The following is an 11,540-nucleotide window of genomic DNA, read 5'->3' as shown; positions in this document are numbered from 1 at the left end:
GAGAAGGGGGAGCTGTGTCGATGGGAGGGCGCTCCTGGCAGAGGCCCAGCTGTGGGAGCCCAGCCACTGTGGCTGCAAAGGAGGCAGCTGGGTGAAGTAGGATGGGAGGGACAGGTCAGGAAAACTTTACTGTAAGTTGTGGTAAGGACTTTGAATTTAACTGGAAGGGGACCTTTTTTCCTGACAAAACCAGGATCCGAGAAGAAGGTTTTAGTCCTGTGGCCACAGTGGCCTAGCACTTCATCTCTGAACTAGACTGAACAGTCCCAGGAGCACTGAACGCCCGTGGGCCTTCTGCCCTGGGCCAGCACCTGCCTTCCTAAGCTTCTAAGAGCCGGCAACTGGCTGCCAGCCCGTGTGCCTGGGCTGGGGGGAGGGCACTGAGCACAGTCCTTGCCTGGTGGTGTGGACTCAGTAAGTGCCCCTTAAGTGAATGAAACAAACGAGGTTAAAGCGGTGATTGACATGGACCCTGCTTGTTTCTAAAAATCTGAGTAGCTTTAAAACATAAAGCACAAAGGAAAAGACTAGAAATCTTAGAGAAAAAGGGCTCTTTAGACTGAGTGAAAACACTTTATTGGGGTTTAAATCAGTACTTACCCAAGAATTGGTGAAGAATTCAAGACTCTATCATTAGCTCCTCAAAGAGTGTTTCATGTCCATTTCCTGCTGTTCCTGTATTAGTATAAAGGATAATGTAGTACTTCGACTGAGAAATCGTACCCAGGTGATTGCTTTTTATAGCCCTATTTTAAGGAGTAGGTTTGAAGTCATTTAAATGTAAATTTTTAAATGACACTTGCAAAGTCATATAAAATGATTGGTGTGTTGCCGATCTTTAAAAAGAGAGGTTCTGTGGGCGGAATTTGCCTGCCTTTAATTTGGGCTTGAAAAGAGTGTTCTAAGCTTGTCACAGTTTTGCCCATAGTGTGGGTTGAATTATTTGGCAATTCCTGGGAAAATGATGTCACCCCAACTGATGAACAGGAACCCAAACAGCCAAATTCGAGGAACAGACCCAGGTGCAGACTTGACTCGCTGCCTTCTGGAACAAAAGAACTACAGAGAGCCAGACAGCAGGCAGACAACCAGGTTCTTCCTGATTTTACTGGCAGCATTACTGCTGTCATGCATATTAATGTAGCTGCAGTAGCTGTGGTTGGATGTAGCCTGGCAAATGCCAGGCTGCGTGAACATACCATCCTGGACTTTATATCGCTTCTCTGTGGACTGTTCTAAAGGGAGAATGATAGAGAAACTCCCCCCCGCTCCCCCACCGCCAGTGTTCTGCTTATTGTTCAAATAGTTTGCTTTCTCAACACCTGGGTTCCATTAAAGTTTAGTTCCAAAATAAAAAACCAGGCTATCTGAGAGACTGTGCAAAGCACACGGAGGTTAAAATTTTCCAGGAGGTTTTTTTTTTTTCCTTTTTCCTTGAATTGTTCCTAGGATATTTGAAATTACTATTAGAATCTCTCCTACCATTTACGACCTCCATAAAAACCACACACATGCAGACTGACTCCTTGGGTTTAATTACGTTTATTACAGTCCCTGCCGCCCCCAGCTCCTGGAAGATTCGCCTCTCTTCACCTTTCCCCAGCTAGAACAGTAGGGAGTCCTGTGTGGTCGTGGTTGGTGGTGCTGTTTGGCTACCAAGTTTGAACAAATCAGTCACCTCTAATAATTAAAAGGCTTTTAAATGTTACTATCTGTGTGCCCTACACATACCAGTCAGGGGCTTAGCTCTCAGCAGCAAATAAGGACTCTGGCTGAGCAACGGAGTATGTCAGTAGGCTCTGGAGATTGGAATTGACAGAAAGCCAGGCTCAGAAGGCAGGAACCGAGGGAGGACATGAGCAAAGACCACGTTAGCCTGGGATCTACCTGATGGGCTTTGTTGCTGATACCCGCACCTCCTCCTCCCGCCCCAAAGTGTCACCTCCACTGCTCTGGCCTTGCTGTGAAGAGTTCCCATGTCCCCTGAAGCTTTGCGTGACCTTGTGTAGATAGAGTCCTGCCAGGAACATCTGCCTAGATCCCAGCCCAGCTGACAGAGTGTGGAGAGGGAGCACCTGCGTGCTCTGTTTGGTCCAGTGTAATGGGAGGCAGAGCAGGAAGGAAGGATTCCTCACTGTGGGAACAGTATTGGGTATTGGAGAGCCCCCCCCCCAAAATGAAAGTGTCCACTCCTGTATTGTAAAGACCCGAGTTAGTAAATATTTTTCTATCTGTTGGAAAAATGGTTTTTACTGTCTAAAACAAGGACATATTTTCACATGATGTTTTTTCTCTCAGATGGCAGTGAAATTCCAGCTTCGACCTTAATGGAAATTTTGCTAATGAATGATTTTAAGCTTGTCATTAACAAAATAACATATGATGTACAGTGCCCCGAGAAAGGTAAGAGACACAGCTATGTAACTATCTTAACATTTCCCCTAAGTTGTGGGATTTTACAGGGAACAAGCTTAAGAACCTTCTTAATTAACCAAATGACCAAGAAGGCTTTGGAGAACCGATGTTTAAGCTTTTCTAGCAGGGGTATGAATGATCAGTAGCAGTTGCCCAGCAGGACTTTTTAGTGTCGTATACTTCTTTTACACTTTTAAGATTTCATTTAAGATCTTGAATGCTTAACCTGACATTATTGGGTTAAGAAGAAGTGGGCCTGAAAATCATGACTCCAAGTGTGTATCCTGTAGCACTTAACTCTTTTTTCAAAAATAGACTTGATTTTTTTAGAGTAGTTTTAGTAGGTTCATAGTAAGATTGAGCAGATAGTATACAGTTCCCATGTACTCTCTGTCCCCCGCCCCATAGCCTCCCCCACTGTCGGGCACCAGAGTGGTACATTTGTTACGATCCGTGAACCTATGCTGGCCCTTCATTATTACTCAGAGTTCACTCTTGGGTTTTGATAAATGTATAATGACATATATCCACCATTGTAGTATCATGCAGAGTAATTCCACTACCCAAAAGTCTTCTGTGATCTGCCTGATCCCTTCCACCCCCCCAACCACTGGCAACCACTAATCTGTTTACTGTCTCCATAGTTTTGCCTTTTTCAGAATGTTATGTAGTTGGTATCATATAGTATGAGGCATTTGTAGGTTTTTGTGTAGACATAAGTTTTTGGTGCGTTTGGGTAAATGCCAAGGAGCATGATTGCTGGATTGTATGTTAAGAGTATGTTTAGTTTTGTAAGAAACTGGCAAACTGTCTTCCAAAGTGGCTGTACCATTTTGCACGCCCATCAGCAGTGAGTGAGAGTTTCTGCTGCTCCACGTCCTTGACAGCTTTTAGCCTTGTCAGTGTTTGGGATTTTGGCCATTCTAATAGGTGTGTAATAGCTTATTTTTTTAACTTGTACTTGCTTAATGGCATATGACTTCAGATGCTTACTGCATTCTTTGGTGAGGTGTCTGTTCAAGTCTTTGGCCCATTTTTTTAAGCAGGTTGTCCATTTTTTTTAATTGTTGATATAAGATTGTTTTGCATATTTTATTTTATTTTAAAGATTTTATTTATTTATTTATTTGACAGACAGCGAGAGCAGGAACACAAGCAGGGGGAGTGGGGGAGGGAGAAGTAGGCCCCACTGCGGAGCAGGAAGACTGATGAGGGACTTGATCCCAGGACCCAGGGATCATGACCTGAGCCGAAGGCAGTCGCTTAACCAACTGAGCCACCCAGGCGCCCCTGTTTTGCGTATTTTAGGTAACAGTTCATATCAGATCTCTCCTTTGCAAATATTTTTTTCCCAATCTGTAGCTTGTTTTCTCATTCTCTTGGCATTGTCTTTTGTAGAGCAGAGGTTTTAATTTTAATGAAGCCCTGGTCTTGGCAGGAAAGCTTCAAGTTTCTCACCATTAAATATGATGGTAGATGTTTTTATCAAGTTGAGGAAGTTCCCCTCCATTCCTATTTTGCTGAGGGTTGTCATCATGAATAGGTATTGGATCTTGTCAAATGCTTTTCTGCATTTCTTGGTATGATCACATGATTTTTCTTCTTTAGCTTGTTGTTGTAATGGATTGCATTAATTGACTTTGGAAAGTTGAACCAACCTTCCATATCTGTAATAAATCCCACTTGGTCGTGGTGCGTAATTGTTTTTATACATTGTTGGATTCAGTTTGCTAATATTTTGTTGAGGATTTTTGCATCCTTGTTCATGGGAGATATTGGTCTTTAATTTTCTTTTTCTATAACGTCTTTGTCTGATTTTTGCGTTAGGGTAATGCCTCATAGAATGAGTTAGGAATTATTCCCTCTGCATCTGTCTTCTGGAAGGGACTGTAGAGAACTGGTATAATTTCTTATATGTTGAGTAGAATTCACCATGAACCCATTGGGGCCTAGTGCTTTCCATTTTGGAAGGTTATTAATTATTGATTCAATTTTTTAAATAGATAAGGCCTATTCATATTGTCTATTTTTTCTTGTGTGTGTTCTGCCAGTGTGTCTTTTCAAAGAAAAGATGTGGGTTATTAAATTTGTAAGCATGGAGTTATTCATCACATCCTTTATTATCCTTTTAATGTTCATGGGATTTATAATGATGTTAGTATGTATAAACTGATATTAATCATTTGTCTTCTCTTTTTTTTCTTGTCCTGGCTAGGGGTTTATCAATTTTATTGATCTCTTCGAAGAACTAGCTTTTGGTCTCATTGATTTTCTTTATTGACTTTCTGTTCTCAGTTTCACTGATTTTTTTGTTTGTTTGTTTTAAGATTTTATTCTTAAGTAATCTCTACACCCGACATGGGGCTCGAACACAACCCCAAGATCAAGAGTTGCATGCTCTTCCGACTGAGCCAGCTAGGCACACCTCAATTTCATTGGTTTCTGCTCTTTTATTTCTTTTCTTCTGCTTATGTTGAATTTAATTTGCTCCTCTTTTTCTAGTTTCCTACAGTGGAAACTTATTGATTTTAGATGTTTCTTCTTTTCTAATGTATGCATTCAATGCTATAAATTTCCCTCTGAGCACTGCTTTGTTTCATCCTACAGGTTTTGATAAGTTGTGTTTTCATTTTCATGTAGTTCAGAATATTGTATAACTTTTCTTGATCGCTTATTTGACCCATATGTTATTTAGAAGTGTGTTGTTTAATTGCCAAATATTTTGCGATTTTCCAGCCCTCTTTTTGATTTCTACTTAAATTCCATTGTGGTCTGAGGGCATCATTGTATGATTTATATTTTGCATTTGTTTGAATGTGGCCCCAAGTGATGTTTATCTTGGTGAATGTTCCATGTAAGCTTGAGAAGAATGTGTATTATCGGTTGTTGGATGAAATAGTCTATTGAGGGGGGCACCTGGGTGGCTCAGTTGGTTAAGCGACTGCCTTCGGCTCAGGTCATGATCCTGGAGTCCCGGGATCGAGTCCCGCATCGGGCTCCCTGCTTGGCAGGGAGTCTGCTTCTCCCTCTGACCCTCCTCCCTCTCATGCTCTCTGTCTCTCATTCTCTCTCTCTCAAATAAATAAATAAAAAATCTTAAAAAAAAAAAAAAAAAAGAAATAGTCTATTGAGGTTAATTCTGTCTAGATGATTGATGGTACTGTTGAGTTTAGCTATGTCCTTAATGATTTTTTTGCTGGCTAGGTCTCTCCATATCTGATAGAGAGGTATTGAAGTCTCCAGCTATTACTGGATTTATTTCTTCCTCCTTGCAGTTCTATCAGTTTTGCCTCTCATGTTTTGACACTTTGTTGTTAGTTACATACACATTAAGAGTTACTGTGTTTTCTTGGAGAATTGACTCCTTTATGTAATTATGTAATGCCCTTCTTTATCCATGATAACTTTCCTTACTCTGAAGTCTGCTGTGTTTGAAATTAATATAATTATTCCAGCTTTCTTTTTCATTTAGATATATATAAACTATAATATTAGTTTCAGATATACAACATAATTTAATATTTGTATATATTGCAAAATGATCACCACAGTAAGTCTAGTTAGTATCCATCCATATATAGTTATAACTTTTTTTCCAGCTTGTTTTTGATTAGTGTTAGCATGGTATATCTTCCTCCCTCCCTTTCCTTTTCATCTATGTATGTCTTTAAAGAGGATTTCTTAAATGAAGGGGGGGAAATCGGAGGGGGAGACAAACCATGAGAGACTATGGACTCTGAGAAACAAACTGAGAGTTCTAGAGGGGAGAAGGTGGAGGGACGGGTTAGCCTGGTGATGGGTATTAAAGAGGGCACGTACTGAATTGAGCACTGGGTGTAATATGCAAACAATGAATCATGGAACACTACATCAAAAACTAATGATGTAATGTATGGTGATTAACATAACAATTAAAAAATAAAAAATAAAGAGGATTTCTTGTAGACAACCTGTAGTTGGGCCTTGTTTTTTAATCCAGTCTAATCTGTCTTTTAATTGGTGTTTTTAGACCATTGATATCTTAAAGTGATTGTTGCTGTAGTCTGATTAGTATCTATCATATTTGTTACTTCTATTTCTTGCCCCTTTGTTTCTAATTTTGTCTCCTAGTCTTTGAATGCGTTTTGTGTTGTTTTTTTTTTTTAAAGATTTTATTTATTAGAGTGTGCATGCACATGAGCAGGGGGAGGGGCAGAGGGAGAGGGAAAAGCAGACTCCCTGCTGAGCAGGGAGCCCAACATGGGGCTCAATCCCAAGACCCCAAGATCACAACCTGGACTACCCAGGCGCCCCTGCCTTTTGTGGTTTTAATGGAGCATTTTATGATTCCATTTTCTATTGTATCATATCAGTGATACTTTTAAATTTTACTTTTTTTAGTGATTGCCCTAGATTTTGCCATATACATTTACAATTAACCCAAATTCACTTTTTTTTTTAAAGTTCTTTTTCTTTTTTTTTTTTTCCTAAGTAGGCTCCATGCTGGGCATGGCTTGAACTCAGTTTGGGGCTTGAACTCAGAACCCTGAGATCAAGACCCGAGCCAATATAACCAACTGAGCCACGTAGACACCCCTAAAGATTTTAAGTAATCTCTACACCCACTGTGGGCCTCGAACTTACAACCCTGAGACCAAGAATTGCACGCATTACCAACTGAGCCAGCCAGGCACCTCCAAATCCACTTTTAAATAACACCAGACTATTTCACAGGCATTGCAAGTACCTTGAAATAACCATGTATTTCTTTTCCTTTTTTTTTTTTTTAAGATTTTATTTATTTATTTGACAGAGACAAACACAGTGAGAGAGGGAACACAAGCAGGGGGAGTGGTTGAGGGAGAAGCAGGCTTCCCGTGGAGCAGGGAGCCGGATGCATGGCTCGATCCCAGGACCCTGGGACCATGACCTGAGCCAAAGGCAGATAGATGCTCAATGACTGAGCCACCCAGGCACCCAAAATAACCATGTATTTCTAATTCTTTCTTCCCATCCCTTATCATTCATTTCACTCATATATAAGCTATAAGCATTGAATACAATTTTTGCTGCTATTATTTTGAACAGACTGTTGTTACATCAATTAATAAGTGAAAGGAAAAATATGTTTTAATTTTGTCTTCCCTTATTCCTTCTTTAACGTAGAATTCCTTTATTTATGTAGATCTAGGTTTCTGACCTTGCATCATTGTCCTCCCTTCACTTTTTTTTTTTTTAAAGATTTATTTTATTTATTTGAGAGAGCAAGAATGAGAGAGAGTACATGAGAGGGGGGAGGGTCAGAGGGAGAAGCAGGCTCCTCGCTGAGCAGGGAGCCCGATGGTGGGACTTGATCCCAGGACTCCAGGATCATGACCTGAGCCGAAGGCAGTCGCTTAACCAACTGAGCCACCCAGACGCCCTCCTCCCTTCACTTTTAACACTTCTCACAAGGCAGGGCTACTGGCAGCAAGTTCTCCAACTTTTGTTTTGAGAAAGTCTTCATTTCTCCACTTTTGAAGGATACTTTGGTGGGATACAGAATTCTAGGTTTGTGGGCTTTTTTTTTTTTTTCCATGTTGACATAAAATGAACGCACCTTCTATAATTTCTAAAAGGAAGAGAATTTTATGGGGTTCCAGGTTAGGACAGCTGCCAGGATACGCAGTCTTCACAAAGCAGAGGGTGCTCTGTCAAAGGAACGGTTGGTGCAGGTTATTTACATTTTTTTTTTTTTTTAAAGATTTTATTTATTTATTTGACAGAGACAGAGACAGCGGTAGAGGGAACACAAGCAGGGGGAATGGGAGAGGGAGAAGCAGGCTTCCCGCTGAGCAGGGAGCCCGATGTGGGGCTCGATCCCGGGACCCTGGGATCATGACCTGAGCTGAAGGCAGCCGCTTAACGACTGAGCCACCCAGGTGCCCAGGTTGTTTACATTTTTTGCATAAAAAGTTACAAGTTGTTAGACAAAGGACATTTCAGAAAGTTGCCGACCTTAAGTTTCTAGTATATTCAGAGCTGTTGGACTTTAATCCTATGGGAACCAGGGAAGTTTCTTCCTTTTAATTTTGTTCAGAATGGTCTTTTGGGGTGGTTTTCCTTTTTTTTTTAAGATTTTATTTATTTGACAGCGAGCGAGCACAAGCAGGGGGAGCGGGAGGGAGAGGGAGAAGCAGGCTTCCCTCGAGCAGGGAGCCCGATGCGGGGCTCGATCCCAGGACCCCGGGATCATGACCTGAGCCCAAGGCAGATGCTTAACTGACTGAGCCACCCAGGTGCCCCTGGGGTTGTTTTCTTTAACAAAGCAGATGTACAGTATGTGTGAGGGCAGAAGTAGACCCTGCTTTGAGGTTTTGCCAAGTCATTTTGACCTTGGTAAATGGTAAAGTATAGGGCCCAAGACAGGAAGTTGAAAATTTCTTTTATCGCTCTCGAGGCTGAGTTTTCCCTCTGTCTCCTCCTTGCTGGTGTTGTTTTCCGGAGGGGTCAGGTGTAATTTTCATCTGTGCTCTTTGGTAGGTGAGGCATTCTTTCTTCTGGTTTCTTTCAAGGTTTTTTCTTTATCTTTGACTTTCTGCAGTTTGAATATGATATGCCTTCTTGTGCTTTTTCCCTTGCTGCATAATTTTTTGTTCAAAGTTGGGCATGATGTGTTAGATAGTAGAAACTGAAACAAGTAGGTGTTTAATGTGAGGTTTTATGTGTATCCAGCTAAGAGGCTGTTTGCTGTAGCTGCAGGTATTAGAGACTTGAATTTCTTCTAGTGTCTCTGTTTTTGTCTTGCCTGTTGTCTCTGAGTTTCCCTAGAAATTCTTTCTTGGAGTCTGCGTCTTGCACAGAACTACGGCCCTGTTGATGTGGTGGTAAGGTCTTGGGGGTGGGGAAGAAGCATTTTATAAACCTACGATTGAATCTCGGGTGTTGTATTGGGCCAGAATTCCTGGGCTGCAACTTTCAGAAGAGTTTCTTAGCCTTTTTATTTTTCCTTCCCCTATGTGAGAGAGGAAGACTAGAGGGGGCTGGAGTGTGCTCACTGCCCTTCTTCCAAGCCAGAGAAGCCTCTGGTAAAGTAGTTTCCTTGCTGTGGAGAAAGTTATGCTCAGGGCTGATGCAGAATGGTTACTTTTCCCCTCTCCCTGCTCCAAGCACCAGGTTATGTGATCTCTGACCTTCACTGTGAGAACCTGTGGGGCTCCTGGAGGTAAAACTCATGAATGTGTTTTATTTCTCAAACCGGTCCACACTGAGCCTCCAGCAAATCCCCAGTTAAGTATAAGTGTTCCTGCCAGTATTGGCTCCAGAGGCTTCTGTTCCCAGTAAGCTGTGACTGTAGAATGCAGCAAGAAGGAATTAGTAAGTCTGTGCCTTAATAAATAGATCGATAAATAAGGGCAGGCTCTTGTTTATAGTTAGGATGCTAAGTGCTGACTGGTAAATGTGGGAGGGCTGCTGGAATCGAAAAGTCATATTGCAGCCAGATTCTCCCAATTCTGCATCAGCCAAGAAGTCTCAGAAGGTGCCAATGAGAAGGGAATAGGGGAGGGGAGGGGATTTAGATTAAAAAAGAATAAAGGCTAACACAGAGAAATGGGAGTAAGTCCCAAGGAACTTAAGGGGGCTCCCACTAATGATAGCGGGTCCAGTTGAACACCATAGCTCCCATATCTTGTGACTTGCCCCCATTTTTATTTCAAGCTTTTTCTTACTTTCTGGTATAACTAGATGATCCAGTCTGATCTTGTACCCCAGCATTGGTGTCAGCCATTTCTCTGAAGATCCCTTGAAGAAGAAAATATATTTTTAAATTTTAATTGTGTGTTTGAAAGTTTTATGGAATTTTCAAACACAAACAAGTATAGAGAAATTAAAATGAATCCGTCCTTTCAACAACTGTGAACTTTCTTCTACTGTTAATTTTTCTTAAAAATCAGGGCAGTATTTAAGAGAGAAGGATGGTAGAAGTTGAGAAATACAGAAGTGGAAACCCCTGTTAAGATAGAAAGTTCATGTTCAGTGAGTCCCCAATACTCTGGAAGGTCTTCTGCTTCCTTTCTCTGGGTTGAGTATTTGAGGAAACAAGTGGAAATAAATGTTTTTTTAAGGCATCTCATTGTTCTACTTGACGTTACTGTCCTGCAAGCCCCAACATGTCACATAAGCCTTAGGTCCGCGTGGACTAAATTGCAACCTCCCTCCTGCCAGCTCAAGGGCCTATCCCTAGGATTAGACTACAGCCCTCCTAAAATGCTTGCCTGGAGAAATGCAGCACTGTCAGGAGAACTGTTTGTCCAGGGAAAGCCTGGTGATAAGCAGATAGGTCTGTGAACCCCCTCTTCTAGCAGTTACTTTGGAAAGCTTGCAATTATAAATCCTTTCTCTGTGCCTTTGAAGTGTATTGCTTCTACCACCCAGAACTGCCGTCTCAAGGACCTGAGAACCGCCGACATCGAGGGAGGGAATTCTTGCTCTCACCCCCAGCGGGGCGGCTGCCTTGCTCTGACTTGCATACTGCCCTCTGTCTGTTTCTCTTCCGCCCAAGTACTCATTTACAACACAAATGGCCTAGTCTGGTTAACCAACAGCCTTCACACCCAGTTTTTGTAGATTTCCCCTTCTTAAGGCCCCTGTTCCCCTCCGTCCCTGAAAACGCCCAGCCACCTCTGCACAAATAGAAGTTGAGCTCAGTTCACACTGGATCCTCTTCCTCACCGCAGTGGTTACTGATTAAAGCCTATCCTTATCACTTTAGTGTCTGGCTCTGTTTGTCCTGGATATGCTCCACTGCTTGGGACAGAATCCTGCCCCATCTGTACCTTTCTTCTATATGTAGACCTTTAATTTTATTTTTTTATTTTTTAGGCCTTTTAAATAGCAGTACATTTGTCATCAAAACCAAAGGGCTCTCTGACTGTTCTATAAATCTCAGAAGCCTAGAAGGGAACTTCGACTTCTCACTTGTTCATTGCAGCTGTAGCTTAGAATGTAGAAGGGATTAAAGCCCACGCTCAAGTCTTGAAGGCAGTGGGTGGAAATGGAAGGGAAATAACTTGAGGCCTGCTGGCATGCACTGGAAGCACTGGAGCCTCACTGGCCTCCTGACTCCAGGGCCCTAAGCCTCCTGCGGCTGCAGGTGTGCGCTGCGG

At 42.0% G+C, this 11,540-nt stretch overlaps 1 protein-coding gene across 1 annotated transcript in view; it reads left to right on the top strand.

Moving 5' to 3' along the window:
- MCUB (mitochondrial calcium uniporter dominant negative subunit beta) overlaps positions 1-11,540 on the top strand; it is a 92,340-nt gene that overhangs the window by 74,676 nt on the left and 6,124 nt on the right. Inside the window, 1 exon segment of the mRNA XM_081812002.1 lies at positions 2,299-2,403. Coding sequence (XP_081668128.1) covers positions 2,299-2,403 — 105 coding nt within the window.

Source organism: Leptonychotes weddellii, chromosome 2, assembly GCF_054177405.1.
Source record: "Leptonychotes weddellii isolate Sample4059 chromosome 2, ASM5417740v2, whole genome shotgun sequence".
Classification (NCBI taxonomy): domain Eukaryota; kingdom Metazoa; phylum Chordata; class Mammalia; order Carnivora; family Phocidae; genus Leptonychotes; species Leptonychotes weddellii.
Note: the sequence above shows the minus strand (reverse complement) of the source record. Positions and strands in the feature narration are given on the sequence as shown.